The 22,218-nt window shown below is 38.3% G+C and overlaps 1 protein-coding gene across 7 annotated transcripts in view; it reads right to left on the minus strand.

The window, feature by feature from the left end:
- The window catches only part of LOC134212092 (uncharacterized), a 272,835-nt gene that overhangs the window by 46,805 nt on the left and 203,812 nt on the right, over nucleotides 1-22,218 (minus strand). For all 7 annotated transcript variants that reach the window (XM_062689614.1, XM_062689615.1, XM_062689620.1 and 4 more), the window contains 5 exons: nucleotides 2,447-2,594; nucleotides 2,218-2,381; nucleotides 1,939-2,150; nucleotides 1,611-1,873; nucleotides 970-1,052 (listed from right to left, as the gene is read on the minus strand). In XM_062689614.1, the coding sequence (XP_062545598.1) occupies nucleotides 970-1,052; nucleotides 1,611-1,873; nucleotides 1,939-2,150; nucleotides 2,218-2,381; nucleotides 2,447-2,594 (870 nt within the window). The remainder of the gene's footprint in view (nucleotides 1-969; nucleotides 1,053-1,610; nucleotides 1,874-1,938; nucleotides 2,151-2,217; nucleotides 2,382-2,446; nucleotides 2,595-22,218) is intronic.

Here is a 22,218-nt window from a genome sequence, read left to right on the forward strand (position 1 = left end):
AGACGCGAAAAAAGCATCATGTAAATTATTGAAAAATGAACCGGAAGCGTTTGCGCAGACAACAAATTTGAAATATGAATTCCCGAGGAAAATGTTTAAATTTTAGAATAAATAAAAGAAGCATACAAAAATATTGCACAGTTAAGTCATCTCTTTAAAATTAATAATGGTATTTGATGAAACTCGATTTGTAATATTAGTAAAGGTGCTTTAAAGTAAGTTTGTCCATTTATTATTGATTATAAAGCACATTAAACCACGTATTAGGAACATTGAAATAGAGGGGTTAAATGAGGATGTGAAGGAAAAGGATGTTTCAAAATGATGGGAATGAATTTTCGGTTCCGATTTCCATAGTATCCACTGCAACCTAATCATGTACAACGGTTATAAGTTGCTCATTGGTGGACAACGAAGGAAAACATCAATTATAATTGTTCCCTCGCATGTGCAGTTGGGATTCGCATATTATTGTAACAGGAAAGAGGTAAACGAACAAATGTTACTGTAACTGGCAAACACTAGTTTATTTCGATGGTGCGTACCAACCTTTCTATCTAGCTTTTATTAGGAAATGCACGATTTATCAATGATGGAATTTTAATTATTTAGCAATAGCAAATCTATTTTATATGTATTTATAGCAGACCATGTACAAGTTTGTAAACTGCAAGAAGCAGCTTTTCACATTTTTTTTCTAATTAAATGCTTCCGCACGTCAGCCAAAATAGTTTAAATCTAGCGGAACAGAATTTCGTTTTAAATAAAATCCAAATAAAAATAGTAGTAACAGAGTAAAGTGGGACAAAACTATACATCGTAAGATAGAAAAAAAAACAGAACAAAGTGTAAAACCAAACAAAAGACCGAATAAGAATCTGAACAGTGTTCGTGGAGAGAAAAGTTTTGCAGTATCAAGGAACAGGAGAAGAAGAGAGTGATTTCAAATTCCGACGACAGACGACCTACCTTTGATGTCCAGAGTCGCCCTCGGAGCTCTGCCTCGAGTGTTGACTGTGGGAAAAACTACTGTAACCGGATCCTTTGGACATCTGGAATTGAACGAGTATGCGGTGTCAGTTAAACACATTGTGCCGCCGGTTATGGCACTTGTGATCGTATGTCAGTAAATATCATGTTTATGCACAGTGGCCGGCATAATGAAGTACCCACTTGTCGTTTTACATACAAAATGGTCAGCCTTGGAGCTCTAGATCTCGGGTACCCGTGAAACGATATGGCGGTAATACCAAAACATTTTTTTTGGCTAAAATGTGTTTCTCGAATATCTTGAATTCTATATGTTGTAGACTGATGACATGCTCAGCATGGCGAAACAAAAAAAGTTGGCTGTACACTAAAAGTTTTAGTTTTCAAGATGTTTGGAATTTTTTTGTTTTGTGAATTGTTAATATAGTCGAACAATATAGTTCACGGGCGACCGAGATCTAGAGCTCCAAAGTTAACCATTTTATATGTAAAAACGGCAAGTGAGCAGTTTATTATGCCGGCCAGTGTACATAACAAGAAACCCATCAGGCATGTGGCTGCTATACGATCAGAAGGCGCCGTGTATTGTCTGCTGTTCAAATCACATATCATTGACATACTTGACTAGTGTTACTGGAGTTTCGGGAATGACCCATTTCTATACCACCGGGAACTGTGGTTCCTGCTGTAGCTGTGTTTGTCACCGTATTCGTTGAACTGACGACATTTTGGGCGTTACAGCTGGTTCCTATAAGAGAAGGAAGTGTCGCCTGGGATGCAACAGACGAGTCCAGCAGGGACGATGGCGGCTCGGAAGATTCGGAAATACCGGAATCGGTCACTAGGAAGGACTGCGGATCCAACTCGATGGACTGCTGATAGTCTGAAAGGACGAACAAAAACATATGTGAATGGAAGAAAGGATTGATTATTTTACTTGAAACTTACCCGCAGTGGCAAACAATGGGGTTTTCTTCTTAGTCAGCGAATCGAATCCGGACGAACCGGATGCTATCGATGAGTCATCTTTGGTTGGTACGCGGTTGGCAGTCACCGCTGGTGCTACCGCCGCAGGAGGGACCACCACAGACGCCGGTGGCTGTAGGCCAAGTCCTAAGTTTTCCTGGGGAAGCGCTTTTGACTTTGGGCTTGGCGAAGGACTGCAGAACACAATATGAAAACATAATCAACTTGCTGATTTTTATTTTTAGCACCACCGAGACTTACACTTTGAACAAAATATCACCCTGAATCATGTGCATTCCTAACGACACATTCAGCATAGAATTATCCTGCCGATGCCGGGTATCATATCCCTCCAAGAGACACTTCCTGGACGTCAGACCGGAACCAGCAAATTCAGCTAAATTTAAATCGATAAATCCTAATTTCTGTAATGACAAAATCGAATATCAACATTCAATATATTCTATATCAAACTTAATTCGTTCCATACCTGAAAACTCCTACCACCCTTGATCTCCTTTCGTATCGATATCCGCACCGTGCAGGGATCCAGCACGCCGGTGGACGCATTCGATGTCATCTTGCAGGGAAACTCGAACTTTTGCCGCCATTTCACGGTATGGTTTTTCACCTCCTCCCTGTGTGTGCGCGGGAAATAAGAGCAGAAAACGAAAGTTATGTTAGATTAGTTCACCTGTTTCTACACTTTACGAGAGCATCATTTAACCGGTTAAGCGAGTGAAGTTTGTGCACCGCACGTACAGTACGGCGACCGACGACGGCGGGTGCAGCCATACCCAGTTAGGAACAAAAGTGAAAGCTCTTGTAATCAGACAGACATTTGCAGCCAGCAGGCAACTCGGCAAACGCGATGCACTTATAGGGAAAAAGCACGTGCTATTAGAAAACATTGAGCAACCTGCTGCAGCAGCATCGCACGCTGCCAATCGACGTCGGTTGCATTGTTGCGCCAGATGTTGGCAAAGGAATGGAAGCGCACACCGTTTCCGTGCAGCGGAGATCGCATGACTGCGCTGGAAAGAGGCTTGGTGCTGGTAAGTGTTCGAGTTTTTCCCAGCTACACGCATTCTTGGTATTTGATTGATCCAAAGCTGTTCAATCAGTCAATTCATGTTTGTATTACATATCGTGCTGATAGGAGTACATTTGTGCATTAGTACACAACGTTTTCCACTGACTTCCAATTGAAACAAATAGTCGATAAACAATAGTTTCATTTCTTTTGAAAAATATTTTATTGCGCTACATAGTATTTTAACAAAATAACCAAGATTTTCAGCATATAAGAATCTTACTTATAATAATTAATTTCTTAAAGATCACACACTTCAAAATATATGGATTATAATGAAATCTTTTCTGTGAAACAAACTTCTATTGATCCTTCAAATAAGCGAATCAAAGCTAACATTCTATGATTTTCAAAAAACACAACAAATAAGGCCTTGACGCAAATTATAAGGACAAATGTGAGATAAACCTGTGTTGCGCTTGTCCGTAATTAAAATATACCCATTTTATGAACAGAAAGATATCCTTAAGCACGCCGTAATCCTCTCCCAAAAAGTATGCATGATTCAGCTCATCCGTTTGAATCATGATTCTTTGTGTCTTTGTGTTTCTTTGAAATCGCTCTCGATAGATAACTTCTTCTTCTTCTTCTTATTGGCATTACATCCCCACACTGGGACAGAGCCGCCTCGCAGTTTAGTGTTCATTAAGCACTTCCAGTTATTTACTGCGAGGTTTCTAAGCCAGGTTACCATTTTTGCATTCGTATATCATGAGGCTAGTATGATGATACTTTTATGCCCAGGAAAGTCGAGAAAATTTCCAATCCAAAAATTGCCTAGACTGGCACCGGGAATCGAGCCCAGCCACCCTCAGCATGATCTTGCTTTGTAGCCGCGCGTCTTACCGCACGGCTAAGGAGGGCCCAGACTTATATACAAGTGCGAAAAAAACATAATCGGATAGGCAGCCCACAAAGAGAAGTTATGATTTTCGCTTTGTTCTCGCTCATTTTGTGTTGCGGACCGCACAGCTGTGTAGAACAAGTTGAAATGCATCATCAGAACCAATGCTCTGCGCGTTTGGAGCTTTTCAAAATAAATTTATCATGTGGTATAGCCTCCCGAATCATCATGACAGCTTGCAAAAAGCGAAAAACGAAGTTCTTCACATTTGGATGAAATATTTAAGGATTTTGCTAAGCAAAATGCCCTAGCGACTTCATCCCAATCAAGCGTCGTTTCCTTATAATTGCCATAAATCAGGCGTTTTGTCTCCTAGCGTGGAATCAACTAATTATGTTTGTGAACTGTCTCAACACTTTTCGTCTGTGTATACACTCACGACAAGTAGCGTACCATGAGGGGCATCATCACAAACTGCTACTAAGTTGATCAGACACGGGAGGGCATACTGAATGATTGCTTTAAAAATGCTCCAAATGCATTTTAACTTTTATAACACGTCTGTTCGGAGAAAAACTACGTCCCCAATGTCAAACAACCAAGGCGTTTTATCAAAACTTGTCGATGAGGGCTACGTCTTAAATTCTATTGCGATCAGATTTGTATCACGTTGCGATATGCTTGTTTTCATGGCGTGTGATGTTTTTTCGTATGAATCACGAGTTGTACCAGGTGTATAAAGGGCTGGATATTATTAAGCCTATTCAACACAGGAGACTGCGGTGGGCTGGTCACGTTGTTGGTATGCCGGAAGAACGTCAAGCGAAGATAATATTTAGTAGAGAACCCGGAAGAGGCCGCAGGCTTCGTGGAAGGCCGCGTACACGATGGCTTTTTGTAGTTAAAGAGGACCTGAGGGCGCTCAATGTTCAGGGCGACTGGAAGCGATTGGCCCAGGATCGAGTCCAGTGGAGAAGGATACTCCATTCGGCGTAGGTTCATCGAAAAACTGTAGCACATCAAGTATCAAGAAAGTAAGTAGATGTTTTTAATAGAGATTTATGTCCCTACTGTCCCTACAGTTTATCTGTTATTATAAAATTTGCAAATAGAAGAGCCCGTTAGTTTGAATTCAGCCTAACGTCAAATATGGCCAACGTACTTATGCCTATCGTCGCCCACCCATTCCTCCCATTGAAATTTATGAAGATGTAGAGCAGTGTTTAGTACCTGTGAACAATGTAGTCACACTAATACAGCTTTGATTTGTAGAATGAGACACAACCTCAACCTAACCAAGTTCAACTGAAAAGGATATCATATACCGTTCACTTGACGCTCTTCAACTACCCAGCAAACACAAGATCGTATATCATAGCGAATAAGTGTACAAAGTGGATGCCATATACGTGAATTTTGCATGCAGTCAAATGGAGGAATGCGCCTATATCGCCTCCACCTTGTACACTTAATCGCTAGCATATGCGATTTTGTGTTGGCTGGGTAGACACTTAAAATTTTGCCCAGGTAATTCAACATTTCGGGACTGATTTGCTATTTGGGCGTAACTCCAAAACTAATTCCCTTATCTGATAGAGGAAAGCTTAGTCTGTCGGATACATGCCGTAGTTTTTCCAGGAAATGCCTGCCTTAGCAGGAATTCGCCTTCCAATGTTTGTTTACAAAATAAGTTACGCCCAAATCGCAAATCAGTCTCGATTTGTCGGATTAAAATGTGCTAAGCCAAAATTCCTGAAGAAGAATTTCTCCGAAATATCTGGGTGGAAGATTTCCAGAGAATTAAAAAAAATACTTGGCTTAAGGTGAGGAGGTTGAGTGTAGTATTCTTCCTAAGGAAGAATTTGTACGGAATTGGAGAAAAAAGCTAGTCTGATGTGGTCCAAATTTCCCAAAAAACTTTGGATAATTCTTCCATAATATCTAAATGGGTACCGGGAACATCCTCCAAACTACTGGGAAGGAATTCCCCATAATTTCTAAAGTAAGAAAAGCCCCGTCCTCTTGTAATATGAGTTTCCCAGTATTCCTGAAGAAGGAGTTTCTCAGAATTCCTGGGGGAAGAATTTCACAGAATAGGGAAGGGAAAATTTCTCAACATTCTTCGAATGGGAATTCTTCAGAATTCCTGGAAGAGTAGTTCCTTAGAATTTCTGTAGAAAGAATAAATGATGGGGGAGTTTTCAGAAATGAATTTTCCAGAATTCCGAGAAGGATTTTTTTCGGAAAGGGTTTCTTAAAAATGGTACCAGGAGGATTTTCTGGTTTGGTATCAGTTATGTAAAAAGGTATTCGCTTATATTTTTAGCTCTTTTGTGTGAAATGGTTCTATGGTGGTTTTGTCATTGACAGAAATGCTATGATGATCACCGTATCGCACCATCTGATAGCACATTACCTCAAAATATCTGTCATCAGTAATAAAATAAGATTTCTTTGAAAAAGATACAATATCTGGTAAATCAGTGGCGCAGCGAGAAAATTTTGTTGCAGGAAGGGGGGGTTGTAACTCCTGTATTGAGTTCGATCAAACAACTAAGAGTTATGATTCTGCTCAAAATTCTGACCTCCGTCGTTCAAATACAATCACAATATCTTTTCGTTCCCTTTGCATCTTTCGAGCAAATAAAAACACAACGTATCGTTCTCCAATTTTCACGAATGATGAGAAACGACTCGTCCTTACCAGTATAGAATAAAAATGGATATTGTTTCATCATTTATTGATAGAATTAGAACCTGTACGTCTAAGTTTGGAAGATGATATTAGCATTTCCATATCATTGTAAATCGTTAAACTTCACGTAGAAGTACAGTGACCGGCATAATAAAAAGCCCCCTCGCCGTTTTTCATACAAAATTGTCAACTTTGGAGATCTAGATCTCGATTGCGTGTGAACCAATTTTGTTGAAAATTTTACCAGAGCTCAGATATAACTTGAATTTTACCACACCTGAGTTTCGACCATATTGATTTATAGGGTAAAACATTATTGCGGTAATGCCAAAATGATTTTTTTGACAAAAATTATTTTTTTAAATATCTATCAGCTTCCACCCTTCATACGAGAGTTTGGCAGAAGAAAGGTCGTGCGAGATATATGCCATCACAAATATTGCCCTCCGCTCGCTTTCAAATCGACTTCTATAAAAAAAAAAACATTCTTCATGCTGTCGTATCCTAACGGAACTATCAATTCTATACTTTCGTCTCTAATTCTATCATGAACATGTACGTCTAAGTTTGGAAGATGATATTAGCATTTCCATATCATTGCAAATCATTTAACTTCACGTTGAAGTAATAGACTCAAATCATTAAGTAGCATTTTTTCGATTTTTGTTTTAATTTTTGAAATGGTTGGAAGCGTAAAAAATGGATTCTTTGGAAAAACTGAAGAAACTTAAAGAATCGATTAAGCGAATACATTTTTTGACGGCAGAAGTCAATTTAAATAGAATTTGATTTCAATGATTTCTAAGAAATTGTTCCATATCTAAAAGGAGCTGATAGATTTTTCGTTACATGTATTGACTTTAAGGCCTGTACTCCAATTCTTAGATTCCTTGGAATGAAAAATGCATTCAATTCAAAGCGATTTTGATTCAAATGATCACTAAGAGCATGTTTCAGTTCTAAAAGGACTGAGTTGATCTTTCGTTAAGCGTATAAACCATAAGACCTATATACTCCAGGGAAATCTTGAAAGATTTGAAACATGTGGCAACATATCCACCACAGAAGTTCAACTAGTGAACGTAATGGTTTCTTGTTCCAAAAAAAAAAATCAAATTTGGATCGTTGGATTGGCATAATAATGTATCATACTTAAAAGAATCCAAAGGTTCATGAATTAAGCGATAAACAAGTGATATGAGCAAAACTTCTTTTTTTATCATATTCGTTTTACGTCCTTTAAATAAGTGACGTTAAAAGAGGTTTAATGTTCAAGTTTTTTTTTTCAGCAGCGCAGCCGTAATTTTTCAAACGTATAAGGGTTTGAACGGAGTTTTTCTTCTAATAAATTGAGGGAGGGATATGAACCTCCAAGACCAAATTATTTCACCGGCGCGCCTAAAATTCATGGGCCACGCGGTCAAAAATTCCAGCGCCGGTCAAAAATGGTGGCGGCGGAGGCGTTTAAAAAAGGCGGCGGCGGCTCGGCTCGGATCGGCGTGGTCCAAAATTATCTTTCAAACAATACCCTTTTTCTAATGTTTTCTCATGCACTAAAAGCGTTAGGCATATTTTTATAACGTGAGCTGTTAATTTTTATACTGCAATGTGGCGAGAGAGTGTATGAAAACATTTGTTGTTTGCTTTAATTAATATTCTTTTTGGGATGACTTGGTCCGGAATGAGGCTCTCCTGAAAATCCCATTAAATTCTACAGAGATTCTACATGGTTTTGAGACTGGGCTCACCTGCACTTTTGACAGATTACCGTCCTGATGCTCTTTATGGCACTTAGCTCGTAGTTGTCAGTCTAAGCGTCACGCTTGCAATGATTGTCAACCCGGAGATAACGAGTTCGATTCTCGGTCTGATCTAGGATGTTTTCGGACGAGAAACATTTACGACTCCTTGAACATTTAGTGTATCCTTTGTGCTCCCATACAAGATACATATTCATACAATGGCAGGCATAGTAAAGCATTTAATTAATAACTGTGGAAAGCCGCTGATTCTTTTCCCTTGTTTTGACACTTGTTCTTCTTTTCATCACAGTTGACCATCGGGTTTCAACTGTTTTCTTGACTGTTTCACCTAAGCCCCGGGTGAACTCCTCTGAGCACAGTAAAATTGTATCCAATTCGCGAATTAGGAAATTCATCTTCATAAGGATTTTTATACCGGGAACAAAACACACGTTTATAACTGATTAATAATAAGCTAACTGGATGATTTGGAATTCTCGTTAAAGTGAAAAAGTCTTTGTAAAACAAAAATCTTGCGGCATAATCTATTTGGGATACCAATACTTTTACACAAAAAGCCGCATCTGACAGTTCGTGACAACAGTTGACTGGAAGCAGATGAAGTTAAATTTTTTCCTCTTTGCAAGTCCCGTCCCAGGTCTCCAGTAGCCTTGCGATCGTAGGCGTAGGATTGCCAATCCGGAAATGGCGAGTTCAATTCTCGGTCCGTTCTAGAATGTTTTCGGGTTGAAAACTTTCTTGACACCCTGGGCATAGCGTATCCATTGTACTTGCCATACAAGATACATACTCATGCATCATAGAAAAGCTTTTAACTAATAATGAGGAAATGCTAAAAAGAAAATTAAGTTGAAAAGCAGGCCAAGTTCCAATTGGAATGGAGAGCCATTGAAGAAGAAGAAGAAAGAATTGCTTTTAGAACAATAAGTTGGAAAGCAAGACAAATTCCAATTGAAATGTAGGGCCATTAAAAAAAGAACCTTTGCTAATTTGATTTGTGAATAATCCTCACATGAGATAGTAGCCTCACTTTCTATTGCAGAACGGACATATTGGTACCACTGAATTCGAACGATGAACTAGACAATCCTTCCAAGACTGTAGAATATGTTCCGTGTCGAATTGAGCCGACGAACGAACTGACCTACTAACTATTGTTATCGACAATCAGCACACAAAGCACAATTGACTGCGATATGCATGATTACAAAATACCTTTAAACGGTGGCTAAACTGCTTAAAGCTAGCGATTTAGTCCCAATCAACGGGGCACAGACTCTGAGCTATTTACCTCCATCGGGATCAATGGGGCTTGCCAAGAGTACAATGCAATGCACTCAAACTGCAACACAACGAGAGAGTGCCAGCACGAGCATCATCGACTTACATATCGCAGTAACTTGATGACCCTCTTTTGTTGTCTCTGCTGTGAAGAACAGCTGACGCTGATGGTTCAGCTACGGACTGGCTCGTTTTTATCTTCAACCGAGTCAAGGCTTCTCTGCGTTGGTTTGTAGCGAATTCAAGTGCTCAAGTTGTTCGGTCGGATCGTGCACCGAAGCGGAATAAATTCCTTCGAAATTGGAAACTACCGGAATGCGCACCATCAGACGGTTCGTATTCGGTCGGTTCGGTATCAGTTGATGTGATGCGATACTAGACCGGCTCTAAAAACTTAAATGGTAGTAATATATTGGATTGATATTTAAATAAAAATTGAAGATCTTACTGCTTTGGATTAGTTTTTCGCATACTTAAACTTAAGAATGTCATATAAGGTGAAAAACGGTCTGCTAAAAAAAAAACTTCCTATTTTGGACCAGTCTTATGTGACATGGATTTCGCAAAGCGTTTTGCACTGTATAAAATAAACTAGCGGCACGCTCTACTCAGATCGTTAGGTAAACACAAGATAAGAAGCGATAATTTATATCAATTCGAAAGAAATTTGCTGATAAGTGCACTTGAAATAAAGGTTTAGGTCAGCGCCGTTGAGGTATTTGGTGTCTTCTTTCTGTTTACATCCATAAACAAACAAGATTTTCCAATTTTAAATCGCTTCCCGTAATTAGGTGTGACTACAGATAACGACGGACTGATTACAGCATGAGTGCATAAAAATAAAGAGGCTAGCGAAGTGTATCTATAGTAATAAAGTATCGGGCAGATTAAAGTCAGACGTCTGAGTTTAAGGCGAATTTGGCGATTGTTCGAAGCAGTGGTTAGCAAGCTCAGAAATGTTCAGTACTACGACTGCGGAGGAGGAGCCAGATTTTGTAGCATACAAGTACCGAATACAGATTGATCAGCAGCTATTATGTGATCTAGTCTACCATATGGACGAAGCATTAACGCTGCATCACTGCATTAAGAGACGGTTCTGCACCTAAAGGACCTGCATTGCACAGTAGGTATACTGTGCAGCAATTTCAATTGCCAAGACTTTCCGCATAATGCCAAGAAGCGAAAAGTATCAAGTAATTCCAGAAAGACGACAGCATCTATAAAAAAGGAGACTAAAACGACTAGACTAAACGAGCCAATATTGGTAGACCAATTGCGTTCGCGAAGCAACATAGTATCAGAAAAATCGGGGAACCCCAGGACCTGATGGAGTCCAAAATTGTTGCCTAAGATAGCTGTCAGCGGATCATTACAGATCCATCCAAGTACAAGCCAGATACTTGTTTTTACAGTCTGTGTAAGACCCTGGCTCAGGGTTTGAATTCAAAGGAGAATGAGAAAATCTCTCACTTATCATGTCTGTATACACTCTCGATAGGTAGCATATCGTGAGAGACGTTTTTCGGTAGCTGTAACGATTATGAACTGGGGAGCTACAACCCATGATAAATTTCTTTTAATAAGCTTCAATTGCGGGGGGCAACGGTTCTGATGATGCATTTCAACTTGTTTCACACAGCTGTGCGAAAAAAACATGGGCCCCAACTTGAAATGAGCGAGAACCACACGTTTTATCAAACCCCCTCGGTGGGGGCCGCATATCCGAATAAGTTTTTTTCCAACTTGTATACAAGTGCGATAGTTTTGTTTTCGTGGCTTGTTATGATTCGAAGAGATGTTTGCCTCTCTATCGTCGTTCGTTATCGATTGAGAGTGATTTCTGCAATCCCTGTCCTGACTACAATTATCACTAGTATAAATTCTTCTTCTACTTCTTCTTCTACTTCTTCTTCTACTTCTTCTTCTTCTTATTCTTCTTCTTCTTCTTCTTCAATGGCTCTACATTCCAACGGTAACTTGACCAGCTTTTCAACTATTCTAAAGCTATGTCCATTTAGAATCCGGAATAATAAAATCATCTGTATCTCGGTAAAGGATTGACGTACAAATAAGGTTAATACATCAAAACAAAGGTAATTTACTGTAATTTGAGGAAAAGATTATGATATAAATATTTTCTTCTTGTTTCTAGTGAAAATTCGCACCTTCTTCTTTATTCCTCTCATCAAAAGTTGCACACCTCCGAAGTCAACTTCCTTGGCACATTTGTTCCATATTTTAATCATCTGAGTCGCGTCCCGAGCTGTTTTTCCACTTTTCTTAAGCTTCCGCTTCATTACTGCCCAAAATGTCTCGATGGGCCGGAGCTGTGAGCAGTTGCGTGGATATATTTTATCGATGAAATCTTCGTTATTATCGCGGTACCACTGGATGACTTCCCGGCTATAGTGGCAACTCGCCATATCTGGCCAAAATTTCACGGGTTCTTTATGGGCTTTATGGAAGGTAGACCGTGGTTTTTGAGACATTCCTCCTTGTACAGCTTCGAGTCCATCGTCTTATTCGTCACAAACACTTAGGTCTTTGCTCCACAACTGCATATCCATTGCCAAAATCATCTGTTTTTTTGCAAGTTTGTCCAAAAAGCAAACTTAAACTTCGCAGGAACTACTCCTCTTGCCATCGCCATGTAGAATTTTGAAAAAAAATCATTTTGACGTAGGTTCCATCGTCGATGAGCAGGATTATCAACGTGGGTGTGCAGATTTTTTCTCTACTTTCGGCTTCCATCTGGAAATAATTTTTGACTCGCTGCCCGAAACATCATGAAATTTATACCACAGCAAGTGGGCGCCTAGGTAGACAAACCGCTGTAAAATATTTTTTGCAGCGGTCACTTTCCGTGCCGCTGCAATACAATAAATGATTCCGGATTCTAAATGGACATAGCTTTATTTTATTCTATTCTATTAGCATTTCCTCAGTTATTAATTGGAAGCTTTCTATGCCCGCCGATGCATTTTTTTTCTTCAATTTACTGGAAAGGCCTCTGGGAATTTTCATTGAAATTTTTCTGTGATATTCTTCTTAATACTCCAGGAATTCCTCGGGAATTTCCTTCAGAAGTTACAACAGAGCTTTTCCCGTTCTTTTTTATCATCTACGTGTTATCTAAGAAATTAAACCTGAAATTCCGACAAGCAATCCTCCAGACATTTGTTCGTGAAAACCTAAAGGAATTCTTCAGCAAATACAATTAGAAATTATTTGAGATATTCCATAAACAAAATTATTCAGGAATTTCACTTTTCAACGAATAATTATTTAAGAAAACCTTTGGTAATTTCTTAAACTTAAGGAATTCTTTTGAAAATTTTATTCTTTCGGACAATCAATTACTTCGGAAATTCAATTCTTTCTGATTTTTTTAAATTTCCTCCATGAATTCCTTCAAAATTCTAGGAAGCTCCAAATATTTTTCAGAATTTCAGAAAGAATTCCTGGAGGAATTCAGACTTCCTCAATTCTTCCAGGAACTCCCTTAAATATACATTAATAAATGTTTTGATTTGTTTTGATTTTTTTTAATTCCTTAAAAAATTATGTCGAAATTTAATTCGGGAATTCTTTCAGAAAATCCTTCACGATTTAACTTGATTTTTTCATGATTCCTGTTTTTCTTAAGAATTTATTTGGAAATTATTTCAGGAATTCTTTTAAAATTATTTCAGTTGAAATTTCTTAAGGAAATTCTTAATTAATTTAAAGGTATTTTGGAATGAATTTGCAATTGGAATTTTTGAAATAATTTTAGAAGGATTTTCTAAAGGAATAACAGACAAAATTTTCAAAGGAAAACCCGAAAAAGTTGAAAGAATTCCGTAAGGGAGTTTTAGAGAAAATGTGTAGGGGAGAAAATTCCGAATGGATTACTGAAGAAATTTATAAAGTAATTTTCAAAATTATATCGAGATAAATTTTCTGGAGGAATTTTAAATGGAAGAACTTTTAAAAGACATCTCGAAGGAGAACCTGAAAGTATTTTCGAAGAATTCCTAAAGAAATTTCCGAAGCAATTCCTATTGTAATTTCCGAAGAAATTTCTAAATAATTCGGAATTACTTCGAAAATACATCCAACAATTCATTAATTTGGCGAAATCTTTTTTTTTACTTGGGCGTGTATATCAAAATTTAGGTTAAAATATTCAATTTGGTGGGTCACGCCCCATCTTGCGTCAGTTTAATTCCGCCAGTGTTTAAGCCCACAATAAACAAATTCTTCTTCTATGCTTGGAAAAGAAAGTGAATTAAACGACAGAAAACCTTATGGACTGGTTCTTTTTCAGTTGTAGGGCGAGTTGATAATACATCATTTGATGTTGCGGATTTCCCTGATTGGCCTAAGAATTCCCTGAATTTTCCAGGTTGGCATGAATTCCCTGATAATTCCAGGTTTTCCATGTTTTTCCAGTTAGTCGACACCCTGACAATGGATACACTATGACCAGGGTGTCAAGAAATTTTCCAACCTGAAAACATCCTAGATCGGACCGAGAATTGAACTCGCCATAAAAGCCGTGAAGTTGCTGAAAATGGGAAAACTGTTATACGCTCTAGCACGCTTCGGATTCAGCGAGGGATATTTTCGGGTGATTCATTCAGCCCACTCTAGTTTTGCCTTTCGCTGAACCATCTAAACAGAACGCTCAACCGAACGGTCATGGCTTCAAGATAAGGTATGGAAGTGGCAAGCACGAAGAAGTAACTCATACTTTTTCTTCGACGATTTCAAGGTTTATTCTAACACTGGACGACTCGGAATAATCATCAACACTATCGCAATGATCAGTAGTAAACCTAGTGACATCGGTATGAAACAGGGCCTGGACAAATGCCGATCAGTCCAGTTTAGACAAAGGACAGCTTTTCCAGACAGGTGGTTACGAAGTACATGAAAAGGAGATGATAACGGATATGATTCATGGCGAGTCGTTCACATATGTGGGCTTCCGTCAGCTAAAGTATTTGCCATACCGTCATCAAGATAGAGCTACGAGATAAGTTTTTGATTAGCCTGAATAACTCCATTTCCTGAAAATGCCATTTGGCTGAAAGTGTTGCTCGGCTAAATTGAAATTATGCCACAAAAAGTTGTTTGTATGGTCGAAATGGTTGTTGTGTAAACAGAATTTTCGGTCAAACTATCTATTTTGTCGAACGACATTTTCAGTTAAATGGTATGTTAGTTCGAACAACTTTTTTCCTTTTTCTCGCGTCGAGTCAAGTACGAGACACTGAAGACAGCCTTACTGTTGAGGTCGAAATACGTATCTGTCAAGATACAATTAAGTGGTGGAATTCAATGGGATTGTATAAACTCGTCTTATGACAAGTGAAAACATTCCACTAAAAAGCTCAAAATAATTTTCTTATCAACTTTTTTTGTCAAATTGACAGTTTGGCCGAATGGTCCTTTCGACTGTATGACATTTTCGTTCAAACATTTTTCGACCTAATAACCGTTCCATTCTGGATAAACCAAAAGACCAATTAGAAGATACGATTTTGTTGTAGATTCTAACATATAATAACGTCGATTCTAATTTATGACTTTCAGATCAAAATTTTTTGAATAATAAAAGGTTCGCTTCACTGACATCTAAAATAATGCACTATTGATAAATCGATTAATCTGTCACTCATATGCAATCATTATTCGACTAAATATTAAAGTTTCGGATAGATGGAAAGAGTTTATGAAGCATGGCGCTTGCGCTTTCATGTGAGTTCTCTTCTGATAACCATGATAACCATGTGAGTTCTCTTCTTTTCGGCAATACTTTTCTGATGCGTTCCCTGCTAGCGATGAGTCGTAGATACGCTTAAATCTGGTTAGCTAGGTCAGTAAAAAATATGATCAAGCTTATCGACATTAATAGAGAATTGAGTGTTGGATTCAATGAGTAGAAGTTTCAAACAAGAAACGAGGCACCTTTTTATTTTGTTATGTCTCACTTTAAAGAGCAATAATTTAAAATACCACAAATTATAACGATGGTATACATACAATCCAACAGCGGTTTCCTTCTCGATAATTTTTTACTGAAAGATAGGGAATAGACGTGATGAAGCTTGATTTTTCCACAAAAAAAAGAATGTTGTAGCTGACCACGACTCATATAATTTTAGTTAGTCTATGCTTCTTGAAAGGCTTTAGGACGTTCAGACAATTAAGGGCAAGTTTCTTCCCATTTGCTTAACTCTCAAGCGGTGCTAACTTATAAACTAGGCGACCCTTTGAGATTTGTGACATATAAATTAACTGGAGGCAAAGAACCCAGAGGCTCATGGCGGGGGAGCCTCAATAAAGAAATAAAAGAAGTTTACCGAAATCTAACCTGGCAATAGATTAAAGCGATAGCTGGACAACGCTCAGGATGGAGATCTTTCAAGTCGGCCCTTTGCACCACCGGAGGTGTACAGGATCCATAAGTAAGTAAGTAAAAAGAACTAACAGTTGACGCAACATAATCTGCAATAAGTATAGACTTGAACCAAATCACGTAGGGAACATGAAATAACTAAGTAAGACAAAGTGATAGGTGAATTGAACAAGGTAAGACGAAATGACATCATATGGAACGTTCGACGTAATTAGAAGTAAAGCTTTCACTAAAACTTGTGCTACATCAGAAATTACTGCAATTAGTAGAGCTCAAATAGCTCGGTGACATGAGACAAACAATCCTCTAAACCACTTTTTCAACCGCATCAATTCTCAGTTTAATTTGTCGATATATTAAAACACAATTTGAATCAAATCATGTTGGTATAAGCACTATCAAAATATCTCATTATATTCTCAATTCAATAGGTATTACATGGAGGTGGCAAGAATATTACTCTTTTTCAACATATACTGCTATTAGATATTGAGGTATTGTCGGCTCAAAGAAGCTTTACATTCGAACTATTTGGCAATTTCATATTCATTTGCTGTGCGTTTAGAGCTTCCATTATTTGTCTGGTTTAATGACAGACTGAAGGGGGAAACGAATGTAGGAAAGGAAAATCCATACAAAAACAGAAATTTTGAGATTCTGCTAGCTATGCACTACAATAATCAAACAAATGGTGTTCAAGTGGTCAACATAGACTAGTTCTTCTAAGTATTGGTCCTAGTAAAAGCATAACTTCTGTTCGGGTCCTGTCTTTACTATTTACGCTACCAGGTAGCTCCAGCTGGATAACCCAAAAAAAAAACGTTGTTGCTTTAATAGTTCTTGACTTTTCTCTGATTTATGAAATAAAATTTAAAGCATTCTATTAGGGATTTTTTTATAGTTGAGGTTTGATATTTTGAGCATTTTAGGATTTTTTTAGTAAATATGCGGTAGTATAGCAAACGTATGGTGATTTAGGATTAAGCAGGGGAAAGGATAACGACAGCAAGGATTTCTATAAAGGTAGGAACACTCGGTTTTAAATGGTCAATTAAAATTTATTCGTTAAGTTCTTTCCATAGGATATTAGTTTTGTTTGTAATTTTGGTCCTTCATATCTAAATATACATACATGTATGAACAGATATAGAGTAGGCACATGATATGTAAGTCAATAAAAAGTTAAACTAGTAAAAGATTACGTGAAGCTTGAATTACGAAATCCTTCTCAATTTGTATTGCTCTTGTTTTCCACGAACATCATTATTCAAATCTATTCAAATTATTCAAACCTGTAAATCAGGTTACGAATGTTAGACATTCCTTTTTTGTCTCAGATCATTCCAATTAGTGAACTCAATACATATTCATTGCAAATAAGCATCAATTTCCCGACAGTTGGACGTAATTCGATCACACCTTATCCAAATTTCTCAACGCAAATCACGTAAAGTAGTTTCCATCCGTTTATCCGACCACAGTCAACACCAGAACAGTATGCTCGTAATCGGGCATGATTGTGGGTGGACCGCGAGTCGGCCGAGTATAACGCAGGTCACGTTAAACCTCTCCGGCATGAATTAAATATTACGGGTGTTCGCGTAGCAAAGGCGTCGCTGAATAATTGATCATGGTGATGCATTGCCTCACACACGAAAACATATACTTTTACACTACGACCCGCACCGTTGTTGATGATAGGAAGACGAGCACGCAGTGGATCATCACCTTCGTAAGCATGATGGACTTGAACCAGCGGATCAATAACAACCACACAAACAAGTCAATAGGTCAGAAAGAGAGGGGAGTGAACGTAGTTCAAATATGGCTTGACTGTGTACAGAACAAAACGACACTTAATCATAAAATCCTACAAGAATTATTAAATTATTCTTCACGAAGAGCTTTTTTTTCACCCCAAAAGCCGGTAGTGTAAAGACGATGCACATCCTGTCACCAACCATCGAAAGTAATAAATTTGAATATGGAGTCCGGGAGCTTACAAACACACTAACGGAGTTATTGATGATATATTTTCATCGAATTATCAATTACGGAAGACCTTCTATGGCGATCGAAACGTATAAATTATAACCGTTAGTATTGTTTTGATATAATACTATTACATCGGATACAGTAAAATAAAATTAATCATTATTGGTTGACCTCTTGCATTTATAAGAAGAATTGAAAATTGCTTATTTTTTGTGGAATCACTTGGAAAGTATGTTTTTCTCGTGTAGTAACTTGTTTACTGTTGAGCTACGGCAGCCTCTTTAAGATCATCTTTATCCATTTAAGAGATACATCCGGAGCGTCACGTTATTAGTCTCTCGAAGTATCAAATATGTACATGATTTATGCTGGACCGTTAGAAACGTGTTGCTGAAAAATGCCACCGGCGTTCAATTAATTCAATGTCAAATAAAGTGACGTGAATATCAATGGCATCGTCCAACGAATGAGGGTAATTTACGCGTTGTAATTGAAATGATTTGGCGAGGCAAAATATTACGCCTACACCGAGACTAACGACCCAGCGAAGCATCAGCAGTACACGTATTGTACACATTCTGTGACTACCGGATAATGCCGGAAACGTGCGTAAGCATTACAGTTGGCTTATGGAAGGTGCACTGAGCGCGTGACTGTACGCTTTTAGCGCGGCATTACGACACGGTTCACAGCCGCCTTGGGCACAGTGGACCACCCGCGTCAAACAGGGCTAACGAACGATGGCGGAAACAGTTTAGAACTTGTGAGGAAACTTCTGTCACCAATGAACTCGCACTTCGTCTCTTTTTACTAGCATTATGTGCCCCAACGGGGACATTATGACTTCACATATGCGATTAGTGTTCTCAAAACCAAGTTATCCTTTTCTTATAATCATTCGTCTATAATACGAGTAGGCAGCACAATATACAAAACATATTACCAAAAGTCGAAAAAGTATTTGTCTTTGAAAAATGGCTGAGGCTGGGCTGAAATTCATGCTCTACAAGCTTGTAAGGAATAATTATTCAAATTATTTTGTTTATTTAAAATTAGATTTGTTATTTAACTTTCACTTGCAACTGATTGATCCATTAGGAAAATAAATATCAGCAACGATAAGAAAGTGACCCTGTTTTTCTGGTTTACAATCCGCCCCGTTATTAGCCTCTGATTCCACCAGTACGTTGCGTTGCTCACCTATCGATCGGATGACTTCAAACGGCATTAAAAATTGATCTGCGAACACGTAAGTGTCATCATCGAGCAACATAGAAAATGCGACATGTAAGCTGACTTAATTGCTGTCATCACGCGACTGTTTTTTTTCTCGTGGTCGCCTCCTCCAATATCAACACACTGGAACAAGTTATCGAAGCATCGTCGAAGCATGACAAAAACATAACGTAAACGATTAGATTCGATAGTTCCACTAATAAACTTAAAAATGTATTAATTGTTGAATTACCAATTTTATGCACTATTAAATGTGTGCTAACATATGGAAGCTAGTGACATCCGTCGGATTAATGCATGTCACGGTATCAACCAAAAAATCCCAACGCGGTTTTATCAACCCATTAGAGTTCAATGTCTGAATAATTACACATGCATGCTGCTACAGCCAGCAGTCATGTGGATTAACACCAGTGAGTGAGCCGTCGCCGTGCCGCGCTGAGACATCCTTCTGGTTAAGCCGCATGAAAGGTGATCGACCAAGACAGCGCAGGTAAAACTGGTTTCGTGAGATAGCCGTTTTGTTGGTGAGCTCCCGACAGCTATGTATATGTAGCTCAGTGTACAAAAGTGTCGTTGGGGCAACATTGGAAGACAACGCCAAACAGACGCGAGAAGGTCGATGATCACTCAAAAGAGCTCGAAGCAGTTACATCAGTGTAATGTGCTGAGAAATGGGTTTATTAGGGGGTTCATACTGGCCAGGTTATACTGACCTAGATTCGGCGGCTTGGAGGGAGTGCTTTGTTGGAATTCCAACGAGAGATATAACAGCAGACTTTAGTCGTAAATCCATGGAAACAATGAGTTAACCCACAAATTCAACGTCTTCTTTCAACTTTATTGTTACATTCTAAAGTGAAAAACGAACGAAGTACAACAATACGATAACATTATTAATCATCTTATTTGAAGTAGAACAGTATTACAGTGATCAATATTAATTAACTTAATACTCATTAGTATGTACCCAAGCTCTTTCTGTTATATACTCTGCTCGATAGTTTAGCTTCTGATAAATACAATTAAACACTGAATAATTCACCTAGCAGTGTTGATGCCTTTTCCGTGCGTCGAAATTACGTAGAATCTCCAGGTGGAATTCCGAAAGATTCCGGGAATCGTTAACGGTTGCGTTTGTCGTGATTTTGAATCATGGTGGCGGCGTTTTCGGCGTCACACTAAAAGCTTTAGCTGGCGGGAAAAATCTTCGGGGTTTCGCCAGAGAAATTTTTCTTAATTTAGGGAAATTCTTTTGGAAATGTTCTGGAATTTTATCAAAATTTCCACAAGATTTTTTTTTAATTTCCTCAAAGAAATTTTTCGGAGTTTAGTAAAAGTTTTTTTCTGAGGAAGGAAATTTTTCAATTTTTTTCCGGGAAGATTTTTTAAGCTTCGTTGGAGGAATTCTTTGGTTTATCCTCGGGATCCAGGGTCTCCAGTTAGCCTTGCGAGCAATGGCGTAGGATTCCAGAGATGGCAAGTTCGATGTTCCGGGTTGAAAACATTCTCGACTCCTTCGGCATAGTGTATCCATTGTACTTGCCACACAAGATACATACTCCGCCATTGCATAGAAAAGCTTTCAATTAATATCTGAGGAAATTCTAATAGAATACTAAGTTGAAAAGCAGGCCATGTCCTTGAAGCAGACGATACTAGGGAAATTCTGATAAGTTTTCATGAGTAAATTCTGAACAAATTTCCCTTGCTAAATTCTGAGAAAATTTTGAAGAATTTCCATGAGGAAACTGAAGAGAATTTCCCTAAAGAATCTTCAAAACTCCTCGGATCTGTGGAAATTCCGAAAAACTTCCATAGCAAAACTACAAAGAACTTTCCTGTCGCGGAATTTTCATGACAAAATTCCGAAGAATTTCTCTGTCAAACTGCAAAATATATTGCTGACGAGTGCGCGTTTGCTCGTGTTTTATATCGGACGCAGAACGATCGTGCGATCATAGAAGTGTTTGTTTATGCTTTTTGCGGGTGAGTAAATTAATCAGAAAGTGAAACTTTGATTGTATGACATTTGCCCGAAAACCATTTGCCAGAATGATTTTTGCCAAAAACCCATTTGCTAAATGCCAAAAAGCCATTCCCTAGTATATATTTGCCAGAATGTGATTAACTAGAATGTACTTTTCCCCAGAAATAGTAAAACTTGAAGTTCCTATTACATATTATCGGTGGTTAAAGAATAGAGAAAAAATCAATCATGAGTCTGTGCTGTTTAGCATAAAGGTTATGTTCCATATAACATAACTGAGCAGTTCTCCCGGAAATCACGATTTTTGCCTTTCTCGTACAACAAAGTTGTACCGAAAGGCTATCATTTCACTTCGAATACGAACTTTTTATATAAGTCTCGGAGACCCATAGTGTTAAATACCAATCGACTCAGCTCGATGAGCTGAGCACATGTCTGTCGGTCCGTGTGTATGTGTGTGTATGTGTGTGTATGTGTGTGTATGTGTGTGCACAAAAGCCAAGAAAAACATTAGACAACTTTTCATATAGTAATCTTTAACCGATTTTCTCGCAACAAGTTGTCCAGAGGGCAAGTCCTAGTTGATCACTATTGAATTTGATAACGATCGACCGTTGCGTTTAGAAGTTATTGAGAAAATGGTTCATCGAACTATATTAGCTCCATATAAGATTGGTGTCTTGGCTAAATGCGAGAAAGGCAGTATCACTACTCGGTGAATTAAGTTGGGTTTATGGCCCAAAAACATATTCTGCACAGTGGCGTAGCCACGGGGGTGGTTTTGGACAAAAAATTCCCCCCAGAGACAAAAATTTTAGAAGAAATTTTTTTTCCAAAAAAATAATGTTCTGAAAACCCCCCCCCAGACCAATTTTCTGGCTACGCCACTGATTCTGCATAATTGGTTTACCATTTTGACTCCAGTGTAACTTTTGACAAGGGCTTGAACAAAAAGT

Source organism: Armigeres subalbatus, chromosome 2 (genome assembly GCF_024139115.2).
Source record: "Armigeres subalbatus isolate Guangzhou_Male chromosome 2, GZ_Asu_2, whole genome shotgun sequence".
Taxonomy (NCBI): Eukaryota; Metazoa; Arthropoda; class Insecta; order Diptera; family Culicidae; genus Armigeres; species Armigeres subalbatus.